The sequence below is a fragment of the Melospiza georgiana genome, chromosome 5, assembly GCF_028018845.1.
Source record: "Melospiza georgiana isolate bMelGeo1 chromosome 5, bMelGeo1.pri, whole genome shotgun sequence".
Classification (NCBI taxonomy): domain Eukaryota; kingdom Metazoa; phylum Chordata; class Aves; order Passeriformes; family Passerellidae; genus Melospiza; species Melospiza georgiana.
In genome coordinates this window covers 48,914,079-48,939,501 of record NC_080434.1, presented here as the reverse complement: position 1 = coordinate 48,939,501, position 25,423 = coordinate 48,914,079, and the positions used below count along the sequence as shown (strand labels likewise).

At 38.3% G+C, this 25,423-nt stretch overlaps 1 protein-coding gene across 2 annotated transcripts in view; it reads left to right on the top strand.

Annotated features, from left to right (window-relative positions):
* Positions 1–25,423, top strand: part of GABRB1 (gamma-aminobutyric acid type A receptor subunit beta1) — a 109,508-nt gene that overhangs the window by 37,145 nt on the left and 46,940 nt on the right. For both annotated transcript variants that reach the window (XR_009114518.1, XM_058025304.1), the window contains exon 3: positions 23,516–23,736. Coding sequence is in view for 1 of the 2 variants with exons in the window: in XM_058025304.1 (XP_057881287.1) it covers positions 23,516–23,736 (221 nt within the window). In the remaining variant the exon portion in view is untranslated. The remainder of the gene's footprint in view (positions 1–23,515; positions 23,737–25,423) is intronic.

Here is a 25,423-nt window from a genome sequence, read left to right as displayed (position 1 = left end):
TCACCCTGCTTTCCACACCACAGCTCGTGCTGCAAAAGGTCACTTTTAATCCATTATTTGCACAGTTCACCTTGTCTTCCTCCCAAAGAAAACTTGTGCATTTGGGCAAATTAAAGCCACTGACTGTTTGAATATGTTCTCTGGCTGGGATGCCTGATATATCAGGTCTAATGAGGGTTCAGCAGAGAACACCTGCGCAACATAGGTTGAGCCAGTGAGAATAGGACTCAAGAAGGCAAAACTTCAGGCTCCTGCCCATTAGAGCTTTGGAGATTAGTACTTGTTTGTTCAGTGTCACCTGGAAGTCAACTGTGGGCCAGGTTGTGGACTCCATTATATGTACACATAATAATGTTTCCCATTAAGATGATGCTGGAATTAGGAAGACATAAGAAGCAGGAAGGACTAGGTGTCTGAACATATATCACAAAAATTTGACTTATGACAAAACTAACAGAAATTTTTTCTGCTTTCATATTCAAGAGAAATGACATGAAATATCCACTAAATAAACTAAATATCCACTGCAGCTAACAATGACTGCTGAAATATGTTGAATACAGTTAAGAAAAGTGAGTTGGGAACATATGACAGAAATCTTATTCTCTTGAACTCCATGTTCTGGTGCAGATTCTTGCACAAGCAGAAAATAACTGCAACAAGGCACCCTTTTCACGCAGCATCTTCCAGCTTCTGTGAAAAGTACCAGACTCATATAAGAAAGCTGAGCTTTAAAACATCTAACAGATTGTAGGCTTTGGAGTTGCCTTAGAGAGAGGAAAAAAAAGAAACAAAGCAGACATGCTGGCTAGAATAAGCTGAAAAGTATATCATAATGTTAGAAAACTATGAAAAAATATTTGTTGAAGTAACCCTCATGCTGTAAAGGTCCAACCTTGTGTCACTGATGGAGAGGAGAGGTGCTTTGGCAAGGTGATCTGTGAGTTTTCATGGTGAGTGATGCTTTCAACGGGAAAGGATTAACTGAGGAGCAAATGACTTGCTTTTCTTCTCTATGGAAAGAGATCATGTTTCTTATGAATTCATTTAAAAATTAGTTAAGCTTGACCCATCATTTCTCTGTAGGGTTACTTCTTCCTTCATCTTCTAAAACACCTTATATCAAGTCTGTTAAAAAACCAAATTGAATATATAAATGAACTTGAAACAGCCTTTCATACTAGTCATTTCTGTAATCAACAGACATTTATTTCTATGATAAATTAATATTTTTATATTCACATAGTAAAAGGCTGAAATGGAAAAATAGACTATCCTATAAGAGAGGAATTCGGAAGCAAAAATGGAAAAAAGGATTTCAGACAAAATAAAATTCTTAGGTTTAGAAAAAAAATTTAAAAATCTTTATCTTGGCATCTTGGTATTCTGATATTCATCATTGCATTGTGTATCTCTGGCAAGTATGTCTCTAAAGTACTGAGAAGATGTTGAGAATTTTCTTTTTCTTCATGTGTGATGCACTTATAAAAAGGCATATTTTTGCTATTTGGGGCACGTTTTAGGTTAAAATCCTGAACCATGGTGGAACTCATATGGTTCACTGTTGCAGGGGGTGAAACATCATTTTACTCCAAAACAAAGCCTCTCCAAATACTGTCTTTGTAAACACATTCCCACAATTGAAAGTAATGTGAAACTTTCCTCTGTGAGATAAGGGGCATATTCCTGTAGTGTGTTCATAACTAGTCAATTTGCAAGTGAACTTTGTTACATAAAAGACATCAGTTTTACAAAGAAAGGAAAACCAATTATGTGGTACACAATAAGCAAATAACAAAAATGGAAACAATTGCAGAAATTCAGGCCAATTGCTTCAAAATTCAGGTTGTCGGAATAGTCAAAGCGGTATGCACAGACTTTTTAATTTACCTGAAATACAGCAAAACAAACATCAAAAGCACATCTCTGAATTTAATATGATTCTCCTATTTCCTTTAAAGGTCCTTGTCAGACATAAGTCTGTGCTCGTTAACATGTAAGTTCTTGTGAACAAAACATTCGGAAGATCCTGCTGCTTTCACTTTGTAATATTATAAATTTTCTTGATGGTATCATTATTCAGTAATACTTGATGGCTAATGAGGGTATTTGAAGTTTAGGGTTGGCTAATTAACCCTGCTTCAGTTGCAAAGTAGAAGGTTGAAAGTTTCAGAACAGAAATAGCAATTAAATGCTGAATTTATGTAACTTGCTAGAGAAATATAAGCACATAAAGAAAACTCAGAAGAATGGTCAAGTGGCTGGCATGTATAATCACAGAATTTAGTGCTGAATTCTCCATTACTGTCCCCAAAAGGGTCTACCTATTTTGTATCTCTTAACAAGCATTTCTAAAATTACCTCATCATTGTAGGAAAAAACAAACAAACAAACAAACATGTGGCTACTCAAAGTGGAAAGCAGCAGCTAAGGGAAGGATTTTGGGTTTCTTTCATGAAAGCATTGATCCAGACTAGCATCAAAAATAGTTTTAGATTTCACCATCTGTGAAATGTAGGAGTTGTCTTTATGAGATCAGGGAGATTGCCTACAGTTGATACTACCAGCCGTTACAAATTAATGCATTTGTCAGAAAAGAGCATTGATTTCCACAGGCAGTCAACACCTGCCTGAACCAGTTTTTCTGTGGAAAGGTGGTATGCTGCTTTTCATTGCTAAAGGAGCTCCGTGAATCCCATGTTACTTTCTTAGAATTTCTTGGGTTTACTGCTGGCTATATTACCTACATCTTTCTACTTTAGAATGTCTGTAAGAACCTTGAAAAGGTTTGTTACACCTCTAGCCTCATTGTGCTAGGCATGGCTAAGATCTTTCTGATCTTACTTTACTAACTCCTTTCAAGAAAAGGACCTGGACCCCCATCCCTCTGCATCTAAATTCAGTTAAGGAAACAAGGAATGGCACGCTCAGTAATAACATAGGATTGAATGGCAGCAGACAAAGTTTTGTTCTAAATCAAGCTGAATATTCTTCCTGAGAGGACACTGCAATCAAAAAGTTACAGAAAGTACCTGAGAAAATTAATGTCAAAGTTCAGATGATCAAATTGTGTGTTCATACATATCTGAAGTATATATAAAGAGCTTGTGAAGTTCTAACAGAGCAATTCAGTATTTTAAACTAACCAGGTATAAAAATGAAGAAGCTCAGAAACAATTATTATATGACACTAACATCTTGGTGAATTTACAATAGAGCTTCTGATTTTCTCCTGTAACAAATTCTTCCAGATTTTCCCAGGATTGAAATAAGATCTTTCGGTTTTTTTCTGCATACTCTCTTCCTCTTTCCCAGCATCTCTGCTGGCAATTTTACATTCTCTTTGCCCTTACAAATGTTGTATTGCCTTAACCACCCCACCCTCCTTGCAGTCTGATTGAAGAAGCTCTGCAAGCCTGGTGAAAAGCCAGGCTGTCTGTTGATCTAACCAAAGCAGTGTGTTTACAGAAAAATGCAAGAGGCAGGATGCACTGTGTTCAGAATTTGTACAGGGTCCAGTTTTATTTTCATTCCTCAGTGGCTTTATAGCATATGCTCAGGAGATGCAGAGAGCCAGGAGCACCGTGGCTTGAATAGGAAGTGTCTTATTTGTCATAGCCATACAAAACAGCCACATTAAATGAAAAATTGGTATTAAAAAAATTTGCAAACAGATGAGAAATTAATGCAAACACTGTCTTTGTCCCTATGGCTTCTATTATGCTCCTTTATCGTAATATCAGTGTCTTCTGTTAGGGAGATGTTTCTTTTTTTATTAAAGAAATATGATATGCCTTACAGAAAAGAAAGGGAAATGAACTGGTATTCTAAAATCAAATGTCAGATCTTCCTCTGTCTAAGATTTCAGATGATTACAAAAGGCTTAGCTGCAAGCCAATTCTTATGCCAAGATACACACTGAAGCATTCCTATAGATTTACTATTTGAGCTGCACTATTATTCCTTTATACACAGTACATTGGCCAGAAAGAAAAATTGTTTGCAAACATCTGCACGAGATTTGCAAACATCTACACCAGCTAAAGGAAATGCTCAACATAGTTGCAAATCACCTGTGCATCTCTATAAGCATGCAAATACAATATTTGATTCCCAACATTTCTTTGGTACGAGTATACTACAAAGGTTGTTTGTCTTTCCTTTCCTCCTCATCCCTCAGTTTTTTTCACACTTGGGAATTCTGCAAGAGTCTAAAACAAAGTAAAACACCTCTGACTTTTAATAGCTGTTACTCAAAGTGACTCAAAGTTCTCACTATTATTTTCTTTTTATTAATAAGAATTCAATCAAAGTAAAATGTTCTAGATTAATTCTTCATGAGCTCCATTTCTGTCATTTTTCTGCTGACACATGATAGCATTTCATGGCTAAAAAAAATTATTTCTCAGTGTTTTTCCCAAACACTTTAAGTTAAAAAGAAAAACAGCATAGGCACACACAGGTGCTATTACTAGAATATTACAGGGTGAAATAATACAGGGGATTACCTCGGAAAATATCATATGTGAATGAAAGTCATTTCCTACACTTGAATGAGAGAGAGATTTTCCCCACCAGGTCAAGGTTTAAAATCACCAACTCAACACATGCCTGTGACAACTTTTTCTTCATTTGTAAGTGAAGATTTAACAAATTAGAGAAGCCCTTTGATCTACTTGATTTTCTTGTGTAGATGTTTAAAGCTAAGCATTTCAGCCAAAAATTTCAAATATTAACTCAGTGGAAAAAAATTATTTTACAGATAATGACAGTACAGTTGAAACTTTTAAAAACCTGTTATCTTATTTTCAAACATAATTCTACTTTAACATGCTTTTAAACAATGAGACATTTCCTGTTCAAAAACAAATGTTAAAACATCATGCAGGAATATATAAGAAGAATTTGAAATTCAGTATCATCATGTAATATAATTAATAATCATAATTAGCTCTACTGAAATTTTTAGTTCAATACATGAGCTTTTTTGTATTTATCTTACACACATAGGCATTAGATGAGAGACAAGGGGCAAAAATTGGTATGTGAGAGATTCTGACTGAACATAAGAATGAAGATTTCCCCTCCCTGTTGGGACTATGAAGCACCAGAACAGTTGTCCAGGGAGGTTGTGGAGAATATCCTTGGAGATATTCAGAACTCAGGTGCATGAGGCCCCAAGAAGCCTGATCTCATTGGATATGCTGTGAGCTGGAGGAGGTTTTCTGGAGCTTCCCTCCAAATTGTATGATTCTGTAATTCATATAAAAACTGGTAGGTGTACCTTAGAAAGAGGCCGAACACCCACACACTTTGAATCATGTAAGTAGAACTTTGAGGAGGGCTTTCACAACAGAAATCATTTTAAAAATAATTATTTATTAATTCTTCTCACAATTTATTAATTTTGACCTCTCCAGTGTAAAAAAAATACTGTGTCAACAGCCTGATTTATAGGATCGTATTTTATAGTATATTCATCTCTATTTAATGAAGTAGTTTAAAAAAAGTGAAACAAAACAAATATGAGGTATCATTTGAATAAAACTATTTTCAAGGAACTTTCATTAAGTATTCACTTTTGGGTGATCCAAAGTTCTTTTCCATTTGTCTACTGACTTCAAAAAAAACAAAAAAAGAGACAAACCTCCCTCCCCCAGGCAACAAACCCCAAATACCTCATGCTTCCTTCTGATGCTGCTATTTCTTGATGCTCAAGTGACATATCAGATAGATAAGTATTCAGCTCTTTCATCTTTTTTTTCATCCCGTTCCCCAACAAGGTCTCGTCTTATAAAATATTTCCTTATAGTTTGTCTCTTCCTTTTCAGTATTGAATATAATCCCACTTTTACTGCCCCAGCACTCAAGATGATCATTGTGATATTCTGATGCTCTCTGATGTAACAGTGGCTCCTTACTTTAATTTCAGCTGCAGATTTCTTTGTTACATTTTGATTTTTGTAGTGGCAGAAAAAAATATAAGAGAAAATAAAAATTAGTCCCAAATCTCATCCTTTGAGTATTTCTGCCTGTAATCTCCCTTGGCGTGTGACTTTCTGTGTTCACCATACTGTACTGGCACAGCCCCTCTAAACCAGAATCTTAACCACTCTACTGTTTTTTCTGAGTTTGGCTGGAGTGGAGTTAATTCTCTTCACAGTTGCGCAGTGTGGGGCTGTGGTTTGGGTTTCTGCAGTGCTGATCAGACAGGGACATTGTGGTTATTGCTGAGCAGTGCTTCCAGAGAGGCAAGGCCACCTCAGCTCCTCATCCCACAGCACCAGTGAGGAGGCTGGGGATGCACAAGGGGTTGGGAGGGGGCACATCCAGGACAGCTGACCCCAGCTGACCCAAGGGATATTCCATTCCATTCCATTCCATTCCATTCCATTCCATTCCATTCCATTCCATTCCATTCCATTCCATTCCATTCCATTCCATGTGGTGCCATGCTCCGCCCTGAACCAGGGCAGAAGTGGCCAGGGTGCCAGTGCTGAGGCCCTGGCTGAGCAATGGTCAACTGGTGCTCAGCAATTGCTTTCATTTTCATCATTTGTCTTCCTTGGGTTTTATATCTCTCTCTCTCTCTTTGTGATTTAGATTTTCACTACAATTTATTACTAATGTTGTTTTATTTCTGTTATTAAGCTGTTCTTATCTCAACCCATGAGTTTTCTCACTTTTACCCTTTCAATTCTCTTGGACCCATCCTGCTGGGAGAGGTAGGGAGAGTAACCAAGTGGCTGTATGATGCATAGTTGCCAGCTGGGGTTGAACCATGACACTTCTTTTGTTCTAATTCCCATTTTCATCCATTTACATGATGTAATCAAAGATGTTTTATTGAACATTAGATAGCCGAGGTCCACCAGATTTCTTTTATCTAGGGAATCAGTCACAGAATAAACAAGAAATTACATTGATCTACAATTGCTAAGCATATGTTGCATTTTATTTCATCTCCAGCTGTTTCTAATTTTGTCACTTAAGGTATTAAAACAGAAACCAAACAAAAAAAAAAAAAAAGACTCACCACACAATTTACATAATTCTTGAGAATCCTCTAAGCAAAACAAAACAAATTCTAGGGTAAAAGGAGGTATCAATTAATCTCAGATCTCATATACGAATGAAACTTAATCTGAAACAATGCATCCTTTTAAACATCCTCAATATAAAGGTCAAGTGAGAGCAGCAGCAGCTGTCACATCCTAATTTATTTACCAAAACAAACAAACAAATCCCATGGTAAATATGTACTAGCTAGTTGTGATACAGTTGACTTAGGTGTAAAGTTCAAAGACTTGCCAGAGAATATTCTACATCTAATATTATATTTAATAGATTCAGGACAAAAATAAACCACAATTATGAGTCACTAAATAGAAAAGTTACTTGCAGTTAAATGTTATATAAGATTACAGTTTCCTCAAAGACTCAGAAATCAGTACCATAAAGTTGAAAAAGTCATATATCAAATGAAAAAATACCGTGTGCTATTTATAACTGAATGGGCTTTGCTTAAAGATTTGATTAAAAATTGTAATTAGTTTTGCACTTCAGTATGAAAAAGTATGTAGAGAGCAAGTAATAAAACCATACAATGGCTTGGATTGGAAGGGACCTCAAAGACCATCTAGTTCCAACACTCCTGCATTGGGTGAAACACCTCTCACTAGGGGAGGCTCCTAAAAGCCCCAGCCAACCTTGCCTTGAACACTGCCAGGGATCCACAACTTCTCTGAGCAACCTGTTCCAGTACCTCACCAGCCTCACAGTAAAGAATTTTTTGATAATATCTAATCTAAACTTTCTTTCAGTTAGTACTCATTCCCCCTTGTCCTGTCACTCCATGTTTTTGTAAAAAGCCTCTCTCCATCTTCCTTGTAGGCTGCCTTCAGATACTGAAGGCTGCAATCACATCATCCCAAAGTCTTCTTTTCTCCAGAATGAACAAATATACTGTAAGATGTTATGAAAAGTGGTAGGATAATAAGCCCTTTGAGATTAGCAAGTGGTTCCATTCTGATAATTCAATAACAAAACCCATCTGGGATGTAGAATCTCTTGCCCTACACTAGTTAGCAGTCAGGTTAGAAATTCAGTTCTCTCAGAACTCTCCACCTTTTTCCCCCATCCATTAAGCATAAAGCACAATCCTGTACCCTATCCTGTACTATAGAATGATCCAGATTAGACATTCTCTATCTAGATTCATTCCTATGCCTGAGCCACAGTCAGAAGAGACATTTGCCAGCTTAAAAGCATTATTTATCTAGATTTTCCCATTAGACTTGTCTCTGGGAAGAGCCATTAGTCCTGCACTAGCAGTGTTCAGGCACTGATATCATCTCGAGAAATTTCCCTGGGCAATTCTGGTCTTGGGTTATTAATTTGGCTTATGGATGGATACCTATCTGTCAGAGAGAACCGTGGTAGATCAGTGATTTTCTGCCATCTGTGAACAGATGGATAGAAATTAGTTACTAATTGGGGTGAGGGACCTCAGCACATGAAATATCAGCCACCTGGGCCATAAAGTCATCTGCTCCTGTAATGCCTAAAAATGGCTCAGTGATGTCTTCGTAATATTTGCAGCTGGGAAGGATCCAAGTTTCAATCTTTCTTCTGGCTGACAGTGTTGACACAGACTTCAAACTAGGCAGTGATTAAATCTTAGATGTTTGAAAACCCAATATTGCTTTGAGCTGCATTTTAAACTAGTAAGTATTCTTACATCTCTATGTAAACAATCCACTTATAATTGCAGACCATTGTCTTGCAAGCAGAGCATTGCAATGGAATTATCTCAAACTGTCAATGTCTGTTTTAACGCTTGCTAACATGATCCCAAATGTCTGGGGTGTCTCAAATATATATATTTTGCTACAAGCTTTAAGACTTAAATCTTGGATTTGTTGCTAGAACTAGATGCTGTAACCATAGTGATTACCTTTCAGTTGCTAGACTTTGACTCTCCATGAAATGAAGAAGGAAAAGGCTTGGAGAGAGATTTAAACAGTTCACCCAGTATTGAACTGACACCTAATGCTGAATCTACATTGATACCATAGAAAATAGGTATCTTTATGACAAGCAATCTTTGCAGACAGAATTTGAAGACAGAATACGATTAAAAACTGACTGAAATCAGGATTAAAGAACAAGAATTTTTCCTGTAAATACAAAAAGGGAGAAATAAAAACACTGTTCTCACACAGAACACTGATCTTTAACATAACAGATATCCCCATCACAGAAAGGCTTTTCCCAAACATCAGGTTGGTGATATAGAAGAGGATATATGATAAAAAACAAGTGCTGGGCAGGGACTAGGCTATCATGGTTGCCCCTGCAGCTGAGACGTAAAAGCATTATCCATGTCATAAAACTGTGGCAGCTACCATTGCAGCAGACCACAAATGGTACCTATTAAGCCTACTGAACTTCATTTTGCTGTAGCCAAAATCAAACTATTCTCCCATCCTGTCCTCTACACATCCTCTCCCATCCTGTCCTCTACACAATGTCCTCTGCACATTAGTAGGATTACATTACCTATATACATATTTCTTGCAGAAGCCACAAAGATCTTACTCATCTGCAGCTATTTCACTGTTCAATAAGCCAACATTTTTTGTCTGTTTTATCACTAATCTAGAGGACACCTAAGAGTTAACATTCATCTGGCTGTCTTAGAACAAGAGGGCTGTCATGCTAAGACTTGGTGACCATTTAAAGTCCTGTCTCCACTGTAGCCAGCATCCAATACTATATAAAAAGGTACAAGAATTCTCTAACATAGAGAAGTGGAGCAATCTCCACCCCCCCAACATTATTTTCATTCTGACCCACAAAAGGGAAGCTATTTTGCCCTGCACCATGCTAATTTATATTCCTCCCAAGATTTATTTACAACACACTTTCGTAAGCCTGTTTTAACAAGTGCAAATTAGGTGTCACTTCTATCACTAAAAATAGCAAACTGAAAAGCATACCAGAAGAGTAATTTATATCACTCAAATTATGATAAATTATAGGAGATCTCCCTGCAACAACACTAGTGAATACTGGATATATGTTTCTGGTATTGTGCTCTAGGGTTCAGAGTGGTTGGAAAAGGAGGCAGTACTATCTGCTTCTGATGATCTGCTAACACCAATTGTTAGAGCAAGGTGTTCAAGTTCCAGAGCTACTATTTGATTTTCTATCCTTTTCCAAAGAAAATGGACTATTGCATCTGAAAAGTTTGCTGTAGGCTATGTTAGGAAGTCAGTTTAATGAAAGGAATATGCTAAGGCGAGAACAGAAAGGCAGAGCTGTCCCTTGTTTCCTAAATTCCATTCTCCACTCCACTCATTAGCTCTATAATTATTGTCTGAGAAGGGTCAATCTTCAGGGAACAGATGTTCTACTATCCTGAGATGCCTTAAGATGTTGTAATTAGCTGAAAGCAAGCAGGAGGATAACTTATTTTTGTAGCTCAGTTAATTTTTTATTATACCCTAACAGATCTAAAAGCCATTCCTGCTATAAACAAGTGAAAAACTACAAAGTCATTCAGATAAAACATATTTCCATCTGGAGAGTCCTATGACCAGCATGTTTATCTCTTAGCATTCAGTGTCTACTGATGCAAACCCATTGGTTCTGTAATGATTTAATCAATGTGTGTGTGATTAAGGCAAATAACAGGAAAAATATGGAAAGTGTTCATTTTACTAACCCCATACTTGACTTCACCCATCAGGAACCTATCACCTATCACCATATCATCAGGAACCTTAACTGAAAGCACTTGCCATGTTGCTTCCAAGATTTTCTTGCTGCATGGCATGGTGCTGCTGCATCCTACTTTGTGCTGTAGCTTCACTTGTCTCATTACCTGTGAGGGTCTTAAGTCTGCTTAGGAGCCAATAGCCAGAGCTATTTTATCATATTGAAGATCAGCAAGATTCACCACCATTACCACAAAGACGACATCCTTCCCATCACCTACATTGTTGCTCATACCAGGAACAGTGGCATGACTTGGCCACCTCTGCCGTGCACCAAAACTTCCAAACACCTGATCTCCTGTCCCAGGAGTTTCCCCTAGTCTGTTTCTCACTACCACCTCTTTCTTGCCACAGAGTCTTTGTAGGTGGCAAGAGGAAAAGAGGTTATATCTGTCCCATAGTTTACTGCTCTATAGGAGTGATGCTTCACTGACACTGGCTTCCATTTGTGTCCTCAAACACCTCATTTATGAGCACTGTCTTCAGAATGGCCAAGCCTTCTGGACCTCTACACTTCATAGTGCTCTGATAACAGCACCTATGATTAGCTCTGCAAGAAGTTAAACCAGTCCTACAAAAAGCTGTAGATGAGAAAATATCACACTTCAGCTTTGAACAGTAGCGTCACAAACCTAACCTTCACAGTTTGGCCAGCTGCATGTAGAACATCTCTGGCTAAATCCAAGTCTATTTCAGTGGGAAATTAGTCTTACTACACAGTAGAGGCATTAAGAAACAGAAAAGCAGTCATATTTGTAGAAGGAGGAATAAATGCATAGAAACAATCCTTGTTTCACTACAAAAACACAGTGAATTTCCATTCCTCTCTTGGACTGAAATTGTCTTAATTTGTGAAACAGTGAAAACTTACCAGTAACAAACAGCAGTTTGTTTGTTTCTAAATGGAAAAATATTCATGTGGACTTTTAGTTGACACAGTTAAGGCTTTACAATGACTTCAGAAATTAAAGCTTCAGAAGAAAATATTGCTTGGCCAACAACCCATGGATTTAAGATCCCTCAGCCCTCAATAGTCCCTCCAGCATATATCGTATCAGTTGCAATAAATTCAGGACACACCAGGTTTATGTCATGTGCATCAGTGATCATCAAGTATGGGTCACATAGATGTTTTAACTTTATCCTTTGTAGCGTGACACAGCTGTCTCTAGAAAGCACCATGGGAAGTGAAGCTGTGTGCAAAAGAACTGCTATGTGTACTTCTCCTGACCTTTCAAGATGGACCAAAAATGAATATTTCAGAAGCACAGGGACATGTAAAAAAACCCAGACAACAACTCAACTAAGTAACTCCATGCTTCTGCCAGCAAGGTTCCATCTGCCCCTCTCAGAGGTCACCATGCTGGACAAACTTCACAACAGCACCTCAGCATTCTGTACAATCTCTATTTTTTTCCCCCAAGTTAATAAACGAGCTAACAGAGCCAAGGTAATACTGAAACAGTTGACTGGCTGCTGCTGAGCTCCTGCAGTATTTTAATACTGTGAAAACACTAACGTAGCAAATATCAACTTACCTAGCAAATATAAGAGAGTAGATAGATGCCAATCCATGAGGTGCTTGGGTGTCACAGTCGTTTGAGAAGGGTTGGTGCAACCCTGGCAATAGAACTGAGCTGCTTCTGTCACTCCGACTTGACACTGTAGAACAGCTGTACCCAGCTACCAAACCTGCTCTCAGCTGTAGCCCCATGCCTGACAGCACAGTGCTAACTCATTCTGATTCACTCAGGCCTCCTCTGACTAGAAAACATGAAAATTGCCTTGACTGAGGACAGTGGTACATGTCTCCTGTGATCTTTCACAAGATCCTTTAGTTTTCCCTGCCTCGTTCTTGGGACTGTAAATTCCACTCCAGAGCTGTAGTTTCACAGCTGCTGTGAGCTGCTCTGCAAAGCTGCTTTGGCTTCATCCTTCACTCTTAGTTGTCCTTTCCTGCCACAGAACCAATGCTTGGATAGCCATTGGTGGTGGAGACAGGATCAAGGAATTTACCTACACAGAAAAACACCATGCAAAAATAGTAATGACACAGTTCTTCTCTAATCTGTGTTCCTTCCACTTCCTAACTAGTTATTCAAATGTGTGTGGTCACACAGGAAGGAATGGAAGTAGCAGTTGTCTTGGGCTTCACTGAGGCAGAAGCCTTCTGAAATTTCAGTCTCAGAGAGAGGTTTTACTGCTCCAAGCATTAAATAAAACTGATTTTGAGGTTTGCGTTATAAATAAAGTCATTTACATGAAGACATTCTCCCAGATTTTCAGTATATTGGCACCAATCCCAATCTTTTGCACTAAGCTACTCAATTCCTCAGATAATTACTAATCCCATGTTCTCCTTAGTTACATATTTTGCAGAAAAGAGAGCCTGCACCTCCATATCCTAGTCAGTACTCAAGAGTATTAATCAGATGCTTTCCAACTGACTGATGAGTTATTTGCTCTTGGTTTTTTTTTTCATCTCCTAAAATGTCTCCACATACTATGCAGTATTTTGAAATGTTGGTTCCCATGAGACTGGCAAAAGCACTGCATATGTAGGGTTTTAATCAGATTAATCAAATTGAATTGGCCAGTGCCATTAGTTATCCAACTGATTATGCTGTTAAAATAAAAATAAAACTAAGTCCTTTACTATCAACACTCTGCATTCTGCTCTGCATTCTGCTCTGAGGATTTAGTGTCAACAATACATGCATTTAAAGGCAATCTGATTCCCTGCAAAAGCCAAAAGCAAATTTTCCACAGAGAGTCTACCTCAGTGTTGTATACTCACCAGCTGTGATGTTAGATTATCATGTAAGCAGCTTAATAATATTTAAATTATGCAGCTCATGAGAAATCGCATGAAGGGTTTTTCCTCAAGCTGCCTTTTGTTGAAACATCCCAGATGAAAAGCTAGTATTTACAGCACATTTGGTTTGCAGTGATCCCAAGATGACAGAATTCAGGATCTGGAGGATAACTGAGACAGTGAGCAGTGGAGTTGGACTCAGGACATCAGGACAGTAGAGTTTGGCTTATTTGGGTAATTGGTAAGTAAAATTCCCCAGCAAGCAGTCATCAAGCAGAAAGAGATGAGGCTGAATTTTTAAGAAAACCAGGAACAATCCACTGTGTCATGCAAGAAGGCCAGAATTTCACCAGCAGAACTGCCAGGCTAAGACAGAAGCACCTTCATGAACTAAAACACAGATGGGAGCATACAGGAGGAGGAAACAAGGCAACAGAACTGGCAGGGAAACCAGAAAGAAGAATTACTGGTCAACTGGCTGAAAATGAGAGGAAATGGAGCTGCCCTCTATGTGAGAAAACAGCTGGAATACTTGGAGCTCTGCTTTGGGATGGATCAGAACCCAAACAACAGTTTATGGATTAAGATTAGCAGACAAAACAATATTGTTTGGTCTTGTATTGTGAGTATTTACTATAGACATCCTGACCAGAAAGAAAATGCAGATGAGACTTTCTTCCAACAACTAGAAGTCTCATGTGCACAGGTCCTGTTCCTCATGGGACACTAACCACTACTGTATCTGCCAGAAGGATGATGCAGGAGGGCTCAGGAAATCTGGAAGACTTCTTGAACACACTGGTGACAGCTTCCTGGTAACTGAGAAGCTAACAAGAACACATGATCTGCTACACCTTGTAGTTACAAGAATAAAAAACTTTGTCTGAAATAAGGAAGTCAGAGACAGCCTTAGTTGCAATGACAATGAAATGGTAGAATTCAGTAATCTGAGAGGAGAGAAAAACAACTAAAAGCAGGATCACAGCCCTGGATTTCAGGAGAGCAGCTGAGGCTCTCCTCATTTGAAACTTCCATGTTTAAAATGCTCTCTCAATCTCAATGAGACCCTTCCAACCTCAAAGAGTCTTTAGTTCTGTGAAGCATAAAAATACTGCTTCAAATCCTAGTTGGACATGACAGTAAAAAGAAACAGGGCAACAAGAAAGGCTTCTCTAGTTACATTAAATGTAAAATGAAGATACATACAACATGGGTCAAAAGATAATTAGGAGTTCACTGATAAGAATGTCAAAACTGCTGCCAGCCCTGGTGAAAAATATGTCATTGAGAAGGCTTCTGGTGGCGTGAAAAACAAAAAACATACCCATCTCTAGGTCCAGCCAGGAAACTCTGAATTCAGCAGGTGGAAAACTCATGGACTGAGCAGCAGCTGAATACAAGCCACAAAGTGCACTTTCATTGTGTAGACTGTATACTAAGTGACACTGGCAGGGATATGGGCAGCACAGAGGGAAATTATTACCTTCCCATATTCTGTAATGGTACTGCTGCACTTTCAACAGTGTCTCCCATTTCTTTCCTCTAGTGAAATGCTATCAGTGTGGCCAGGGCCTTGAGCACATAACCTATCAGGAGAGACATTGGAACTTGCCTTGCTTCAGTTGGCAAGGAGAAAAGCCAAAGGAAAACCTCATAGCAACCTTCAATGTCCTGAAGGGAAGATTGCAGTAAAACCACTCTCAGTAATGACAGACAAAATAGTGAAGGGCAGCAACTACTAACGGCACTTAGGGAGGGTTAGAGTAGATGTCAGGAAATATTTACCAAAAAGGTAGTGCTGCCCTGGAAGAGTTTGCCCACAGATGTTGTGGAATTCCCATTCTTGAGGGTCTTCAAGATTTTCTAGACAAAGGAATATCTCAACCTGAGGCATGTTGGTGACAGTCCTGCTTCTGACAGGAGATTGGACTAGAAATTCCCAGAGGATTTTGCAACCAGCACTGCACTATGACAGTGTCACTAATACCCTTAGTGTTATGCCCTCTAAGTGCAAAATACCTCTGCTTTGGCTGTCATTATAAAGGAGAAATGTCATGGTGTTCCTCTATCCCTGGTTTCCAAATACAGCGCAAAATGCGAATATCAGCCTGACCTATGATTTATGGGTTAGAATCCTGTAAAGCAGTCAAGGTGCCAAAAATATACAGGAAAAATATCTCTGGCCACATAAGCCATCATAATCATGACTATTTTATAGAACACTATTCAATCATAAGTCTAATGAACAATGAAAACAAAGTTGTCCTGAGCATTTAGGGAAAAAACAAAAAAGTAGTTGTTACATGCAAAGCTACAAAGCAACCAACCAATTAAAAAAAAACAAAAAAAACACCAAAAATACCCACACACACACAAAAAAAACCCCAGTAAGGTATACACAAGTGTAAAGATCTGGCAGCAGCTATGTAATTACTGTTTCTATTCCAGGTAGAGACACCGACTCATCACATGTCACTTTGACCTCCATCTGCTTTGCTCGAAACTAAAGAGACTTGATATAGTAGAATGACAGCTGAGAACCAGGCAGGAGGAATCAAATAGATTTCAATCACCAGACCCATAGAAGTAGAAATAACTCCTGCTCCTAAATGGGTAAAAAATAAATTTTATAAATATATAAAGGCATTAAAAAAAATCAGTTGCTGTTTTTATAAAGTTAGCCCAACCTCATACTTCCCTCCTACATTGTTAAGCATCTTCTGGAGCCAAAGAGTCTAGCTATGGTTGGCTGTCTTTATTTCTGATTTCTGACTTTAAAGTCTGGCTTAAGGCTCTGCTCAACACAGCATTAAGGTTTGTGGGGATTTTCTTTTACTTCACACGATGAGCTTCTTCATCCTGTGACTCCAATTCATTTTCCATTGCTGATACTCACTTTCTTGTTTTCTATCTTTCTGTCCAGTTCCTGTAAGATTTCTAGTACTGTTAGTAGGTTCAAGACAAAAGTCAACAAACCTCTCCCATCTGCTCCTAAGATTGCAATCAGTTCAGCTTCACCTGCAGCACTGTGCACTGACACCACAAGTTCTACTGAGCTCTTAGCAGTGTGTCATCATCCTTAGATACACAGCACACTGTAATGGTCTCATAGTTCACCCCTGCTGAGCTAGATGGAAATTGCAAAGGAGAAATATAATCAAGTGTTTCAGCAACAACCATTGATAGAAAACAGGCTGCTTTCCAATTATCTTGCTTATAGGTAGCAAGGGAAGTGGTGTTTAATTAATTCTTCAGTCTTCTACAATGTTTTTCCTTAATGGGAACTTGAAAGTGCTGCACCCTCCCAACTATCTTCGGCTTAGTTTGCTTTAGTCCTCACATGACGTTCCATCTGATAAACACTCAGAGCTCATCTATGCCCAAGTCATGAGCCAATCCTCCAGTCAGTAGAGAGCCATCTCCATATAGTCCACACAAGAAGATGGGAAGTACAATTTTCTCCCAAATGCCCAGTCCTACTCCTTTGTATTGATGTTTCATCTCCAGGCTGGATGAAACAAAATTTAAAAATCACAGAATCATTTGGGTTGGAAAAGATCTCTGAGGTCACATTGTCCAACCTTTGATTGATCACCTTGTCAACCAGACCAAGGCACTAAGTGCCACATCTGGTAGCTTCTTGAACACCTCCAGGGATGGTGACCCTGACCCCACCACCTCGCAGCACAGTCCTTTCCAATGTTTAACAACCCTTTCTGTGAAGAAAATCCTCCTGACATCCAACCTGAACCTCCATAGTGCTTCCCATGTTGCTCACTGGGTGAAAAGACTGACTACTTTCCTTTCAGGTAGTTGTAGAGAGAGAGATAAGGTCCCACCAAGACTCCTTTTCTCCAGATTAAACAAGCCCAGGTCCCTCAGCTGCTCCTCTTGCGACTTACACTCCAGACCCTTCAACAGTTTTGTTGCTGTTCTCTGGAAATCCTCCAGCACCTCAATGTCTTTCTTGCTGTGAAGGGCTTAAGACTGATCACAGCACTTGAGGTGCAGCCTCACCAGCTGAGTACAGGGGGACAATCACTGTCCTGATTCTGCTGGCCACACTATTCTTGACATAGGCCAGGATGCCGCTTGCCTTCTTGGCCACCTGGGCACATCTGGCTCATGTTCAGCCACATCCCCAGGTCCTTTTCTGCTGGGCCACTTTCCAACCACTCTGCCCCCAGACTGTTGCACAGCCTAGGGCTGTTTAACCAAAGCATAGGATCTGGCACTTGGCCTAACAATACCTCACACAACTTTTTCTCCTACAAAAATCTCACATCTCTAAACAATCTGTAATTTTCTGGTGGAAAATATGCTCTCTGCAAAACTGAAGTTTGCTGTGTGAAAATTCTGATCCTGTTAAAGAACATCGAACAGCTCCTGTGTGGGAAATAGAAGGTGTTTGTCCTATTGTCATGGAGTCCTAGCTTTCTCTTCCATTTTCCCTAACAGAAGTGTAGCTGACAGAGTACATGCTCCTTCTCCCATCTTCCCACTAATTTGGATAGAAGAGAAGAAACTGGGTAACATATGCTATGTCAGTCTTCATTGAAAACATCCACAGGAACTCTGAACTGTGTCCTTAGAAAGAAAGGCAAGTACAACTAGTCCAGTACTGTGCCCCCTAATTCCCTGGCTTCCTTGCTTGGCTGGACTGGAGACTTAATAAAGAGATGCAGCTCCCCTGACATTCTTAGAAAAGAATATGAGTAGAACCAGTATATTCTTCCTCCTTAATTTTAGCAAAAAAATTTTTCCACTAATTACTGTGCAGTATCTGGAACTGAGCATCAGGGGCATGCAAGAGGTGGGGGAGGACCAAAAACAGCCCACAAAGAAATAAGAAAATAAAACCACACACAAATTCCAAACATAAACCCAAAATCCCACATCACCATTTGTGTCTTCCTACCATAAAATAGCTCTTCTGCAGGTGAGGATATGGACCTTCCCTTGGAGTTCCAAAGTAGGACAATTAACTTGCTGAACAACTGACAGCTGCTTCTGATACATTAGCACTCTTGCAACATAGGAATGAGTACAATTTTTTACAATTTGCAAATTTATATATTCGCCATTCTTTCAAAACTCTGCCCTTCCTATTCTTCTATTAGATAAACATGGAAAACACTCTTTCCCAATTAACAAGAGTTTGCAGTCACAGCAGCATTTACATATATTGCTTTTCTGCATTTATGGCATTATTGCTGTCAATATTAATATTCTGATTAATACTCCATGTTTAATTTTAAATTGCAATTCCAGTTACATTTGTCTTGATTGTTACAATGTATCTGAATGTCATTGCATCTCATTTTTTGTGAGGCTGCCAGATATTGTATTAGTGGGTGGTTCCCAAGGATAAAATTTAAATTTAAGATTGTTTGGGTTTACAGTGTTCATCCCACAACTACCAATATACACTGCTGTCTATTAGAAGTATGATATTGGTGCACTTCACGTATTAATTTTGCTGCACAGTGCCTTCATGTGCAAACTTATGTAGAGAGCTAATGTCTGATATCGACCCAGACCAGCTAAATATTCACAAAATAGTATTTGATTTGCTAATTTTTGCTAATAACTGCATCCACATTATTTATTTTTAGCTGTTAAGACTTTCAGAGTGTGCTTTGATATCCAGTTATATACTTAAATATATCACAGTGTGCTAACCTGCTGTTCAGTTCATTAAATGATAACAGAGCTTAGATTAAGGCCACCTTGGAAAGGGGAAAAACGAAAGGTCTTTTAGACCACCAAGCTGAACATTGCACATTAAAAGATTCCCTATTTTCTCCTTAAAATATGGACTTTGTGAAAGAAGAAACAACTAGCAGTACAGCAGACATGTGAACTCATCTTTTATTCTGCCAGAATCCATAATTCAGTTGATAAACATGGTGAAGTTCTAGTTCTGTGTCTCTCAGAAGGTTAGATTATAATATAACAATGTATTCCACATTAAATTCTGCTGTACTGAACTGGTAAATCACAGAGTACAAAATTACCAGCAAATCCAAATTCTTCAGTTATTTTAATATATCTCTTCTAGTTTCAGAGATCTACAGAGGTTTAACAGGAAAGGAAAAAAAATCTGTTCTTGCCCTTACATTATCTATTTTTATTCCACCAAAAAAAATAAAAGAATAGGGGGAAAATAGAATTTAAAAAGGTATTATTATTGTATGGTGACTCTTCAGTCTGTTCCTTACTGGCACTCTAAATTGTTCATCTGACCTCAAGTACAATATTCTTCAATTATTCTTAATTTTCTTTACTGAGAAATTTATACTGTGAGGCTTGGTGCCAGTATTTATCTATTAGGTTTCTTAAATTCAGACTATGAAAGAGCTTTCAATTTTGAGTAAAATAGACTAGTTTCGCTTACATTTTCACAGAACTTCTCTTAACTAGGACTAGCATGTATTTTTCTTAGCAACCTAATGCACTTTATTAAAGCACTGATACAGATTTACTTATAAGTTATAGTACACATCTACGTACACACATATACAAATTTCTGGTTTGATACAAAGAAATAAGAAATTTGCACAATTACTAAGAGAAAAAGATCTCATACTAGTAAATCAATTTTTTTCATGGAAAAAGGGAAAGTAGATCAGATGCATAAACAGCACTATTAAATCTAATGAAATATCATGATTTTTCAGCAGAATTACAGATTTTTTTAATTATGAAAAGTAAAGTTCAGGAAAAAAAAAACTCTTTAGTGTGTTTCTATAGAACATGAATTGTTTTTAAAAAAAATCATTTGAAAGAACAGTTAGCTGCAGAAACAGATTCTCTTTTTAAATTTTACATTGGTTCCTGCTTCTTAAACTCATGAATAGAATTTTTTAAATATGAAAGTTAAATACAGTGTGATTTATTTTCATATCTAGACTTATACTTGAGATCTTGGGAAGCTTTCATAAGAAGCTAAAAAAATTCTGCAGCCAATTACCACTACAGATGTGACAGATTCAGAAATTATTCATATAGTCTAGAGCTTGAAAGCACAAAATCCTCAGCATATTTTACAGGGTAGAAGACAAGTAGTCATTAAATCCTCACTTCACTCACACCACTGTACAATATAAAAAATTATACAAGAACCCCCAAGATGTGGCTAGCCATATGGTTTGCCAACATTTAATACTTCGCTGATGAGAGATAAGAAGGTTAAGGCTGTATTCCATTAAAAAAAAAAATTAGAAATTTTATAACTACAAAATTGGGGTTATTATAGTGCAGCTGTAATTTGCTTTTCATTAAAACAGTCTTTGACTATACTTTTTAAAATATGAACTTACTGCAACAGGGACTCTGACAATGTAACATCAGACTATTTTTCTTATTTAAATACCGAATGAGTAATACCCTCACGTATGAGGAATGGAAAAAAAAAATAGATAATTTGTTCAGTTAGGAAACCCTGAGATTCCTTTAGGATGAAGCTCAGAGTTTTTTTCTTCATTAACACTTGCAGGCTTGCCACATACTTCTCCATAGTACTGCACATTTGCAGACCAGAGGATCACTCTCTCTACTGTGGTGTTGCCAACAGCAGCATTTTGTGTAAAGCACAAATGCTGGATGAAACAAATTTTTTTTAACAGACTATGATGCTAAAAATAGCAACTCAACTTCTTCTAGTAGTCATAGCCAAGAGACAGAATTTCTTTATCTTTCACTTGATCACATCCTTTAAGATCTCTTGTAGCTTACTGTGGCTATTCTTCTCTTGATTGAGCTATGAGAGCCATTGCATAGACACCATTCTCAATTGTTTGGTTTTCTATAGAGCAGTATTACAATTCCACAAAAGCAGCCTTAAGGCCTAGGGAAAATATAAAGAAAGGCAAGAAGGAGAAAAGATAATTATGTATAATCAGAATTTCGGTTCCATCTGTGCTGCAGGCTACATACACTCTGCTGGATCAGGCAGAAGATGTAGAGGATAGCAGGTGCAGCACTGAGGGTTTGAATTTTATCAGTCATCTATGAAAGTTTTCTACCTAAAGAGATTTGAAATAGGGCAGGTTAGGAAACAGATAAAACGTATAAAAACTGCACCAGAATAGTGATGGGGGCTTATGGGGTATTTGTGGTGTTGGGTGGGAGTTTTGTTTTGTACTTTCATGTTTGGCTGATTTTTGGTTTTGTTTTTAATTTTTGATTTCTCTCATCCAGTTCCCAACTGGTTTTTGTATATGTGTAAGAAGAGCTAAGGGTAAACTTCTCTTTAAGTGATGCTTCTAACCCACCTCTATTCAAGTTTTACATTCAAAAATTTGCCTCGTTAGTACTCCTGTTGCTCTGTACCCCTATTTAAATTAAATCACCTACTCAGCAAAATGCAGCATATATCTCACTGGATGACTTTGCAGTTCCAGGCTTGACCAGCATGGTCTGAAAAGGAAAGATGTTCTGACCTCCTCCTAGTGGCCCAGGCCAGCAAAAAACTGAACAAACCTTCAGCATACAGCCTCTTGTGTCTGTTGTGGGTAGTAACCTAATTCAGGCCTGAAAAGGGGCATATCTATGAAATCCTTGCAAATCTGGGGTCTGTGCTCGCAGTGGATGTAATTGTTGTGTTGTATATAACCACTGATCATCAATCACGATATTTCACCCATAAAGAAAAAACCCAAAGAAAACTACTGGCCCAGGACAAAGAAGAACAGTATTTTTATTAACAACTTTCACTGGCAAGTCTGTATTATAGCTCTGTTGGATGGTGACTCTTCAGGTAAAAAGTCTTTTTGAAAAGCAACTCTGCTTTGATTTCATGGCAATGATACAGTCTTAAGAAGCCACTATAGATGAAGAGTGCAAATTGTATCAGACAGCTTTTATGCTGTTTCTTCAAGAATTAGAGTCCAGGCTAGGATTTGTGACAATGACAGAGGTAAGGTTTTTATCACATAAAAGAAAATCTTACTCCTGACCAGACCAATTTTTTCAGTAATAGCTATGATTTTGATGCGCTTCTACCATAAAAACGTGTGACAAAGTGACCTGTCACTTGAAAACAGGGCTGGGGGAGGAGATGAAGAAGAGAAAACTAATAGTCCACATACTGCTGTTCTACTCATCTTTTAAGAACTCCATGAGCTACAAAGTACATGCATTTTTCCACTTGAAAAAATTGACTACCTTTAAAATCATCAATTTCCCAGAAAGACATATACACGAGAGTAAATCAGACTACAAGCCTTTAGAACAATTTCTTTTCAGACAAAATGAAAGCTGAAAGGCTGCATAAATGGTGTTTCACTGGAGTTATAACATGATAGCCAAGTTGTTGATTTTCTGTACAGTAAAATCCAATTGGCAAGGACAGAAAGCACCACATTTCCCAGGCTGAGACAAGATATGCCTGGCTATCTGGAGTCATTACATATGGCAACTCCAGCAGAGGCGGAATGGGAAGTTATCCATTATGTTCTGAGCTTGTATTTGTTCTTTCTGAGGAGGGCTAGGCCTTTCTGGATTGTGGGGGGAATCTTTCAGGGTGAAGGGAGGGAATATCAGAAAAATATCCTAAGTCTTATGCAATGCTATTTGTCTGAGCTCAGCTAAACACTGCTCTTTTCACATTTAAAAAAAGAAAAATTAGAAACCAAATTTGATCCACAAGCTGGAGACCCAAATGTGCCATCTATTATTCCCTGTGAGTCTAGAGATCATGAAAGCCTGGTGTTGTCACTGCCACTGGTAAGTGTCAAGTTTGACACTAGTATGAACAGGCCAAGATTCATGATCGTGCCTAGTGGTAACAATGCCTTGATGATCCTTGAATTTCCTATTGCTACTGATACTCAGTTACTGAGATTCATCCGAAACTAAACTTCTGGTCAGTCAATCAGTATGAAAATACAAAAAGCCCTTCTTGTTTCTTCCCTAGGACTACACCTTGACCATGTACTTTCAGCAGTCCTGGAGGGACAAAAGGCTCTCTTATTCTGGAATACCTTTGAACTTAACTCTGGACAACAGAGTGGCCGACCAGCTCTGGGTGCCGGACACGTATTTCCAAAATGACAAGAAATCATTTGTCCATGGGGTGACAGTGAAAAACCGAATGATCCGACTCCATCCAGATGGGACAGTCCTTTATGGCCTACGGTATGTTGGGCGTTTTAATCTGTCTGTGCTGGCAGAAGTGCAGGTGGAATCAGTGCCACTTTCCTGTGCTTTTTTCCTGGTTTCTCATGTATGAGTCAGCATATACTTAATTTAGTCAACCACAACACACCCAAGGATTTTCCACAGAGCAGCAACACTACCTTTAACAGCTACAGCCATAGCTAACGAAGCCTAATGCCTCTTTCTTCCAACTCTTCTGAATGTGTTAAAACTATTAAAGAGTTCTTCATTTTGGCTCTCACCTGGTAATCAATCACAGCTCACACAAACACTTCCTTCCTTCTAAAATTTCTCTTTAGGACAATGGGAATTTAAAATTTGGAATCATTTGAAGAAATGTGATATTTGGTAGAGAATACAAAGGAGATATTTGTAGATTTGCATAAATTATTTTAATATTATCTGAATGCCTGAGTATAGGGTCTCAGGGTGCAGCAAGGCCAAGTTTTGCCAGATGGGCCCATAAACACTGACAGCGTTGCTATCACCAGCTGCATGCAGGAAGAGATGCTGAGCAGTCAGGTCTTTTTCACTGCTCAAGCTGATGCACCATGTTTTCCCCAAGAATAGGCAGCTGTTTAGACACATCTGGTGAACAGACTTTGGCCTGTAGTTGTGAGTAAAAACACATGTCCCCATCCCACAAGAAAGCTCTAACCAAAGACAAAAATAACAAATGAGCAGAAGATAAAATGAAGATGCATTAAAATTTTCTTCCTGCAATAGATGGCGGTTATTGCACTAAACTTGCATCTGTGGTCACTTTCCTCATGGTAATAAATATGCTTCTGTCAGCCTATAGGTTACCTTTAATTCATGTAAGCATCAATTTTTTCATATTCCAGGTGACATATAGGCCTTGTAAGAAACTAAACAAGAGAAAGCACTGCAGAAAATACTTCTAGGTAAAATTCAGCATTCAGAAATTTGAGCACAGTTCCAATCTAGTCTCACAAGCAGAAAAGAAACTGCAGCATATTACCTTGATTTAGCATCTGTGCAGTAGAGAGCATGAAGACAGTATCACCAAAGCTCTCACATGGGTTGTGACCCGTGAGTTTCATTTTCTTGGCTGAAGACAGAGCATTGGCCTCGCATGTCTTGAACAAGAAAAACAACACCAATTATGCTGCAACCAGAGTCTGAGTTCTTCACAAATTAGTCAGGGTCTTTAACCATATCTCAAGGATGATTTAAATGCTTCCTTTCCCTCATGCCTCCTGTTCCCCAGCTTTTCTGTTTTCAGTCCAGAGTTAATATTTCTGTTCAGGCTCAGCTATGAAATTTTACTGGCTTCTTTAAACAGAAATTAGAACAATCATAACAGCTCTAAATAACCTGTTTGCTTGCACCCGTGTACACAGCAGTTTGTCATTGATGTAATGTTCAGCCTCAGCAGAGCTGAAGAGAAATAAACCAAGGTTAACCATTTGGCTTTACAGATGAATAAACAAGGAAAACATGCACATAATACACTGGAGTGGTTTTAGACCATGTAACAAAGCATTATCACTTCACTATGTCTCCATTATTGTATTGTTTCTATGATAAACTCAGTAATCCCTATGGCTATTTTGTCCAGTAACTTTCAGCTGTTATGTCCCCACAGTTTAAAGAACAATGTGTGCTATGAACTTGTGCAGACAGAGAATACTCCTAAGCCTTC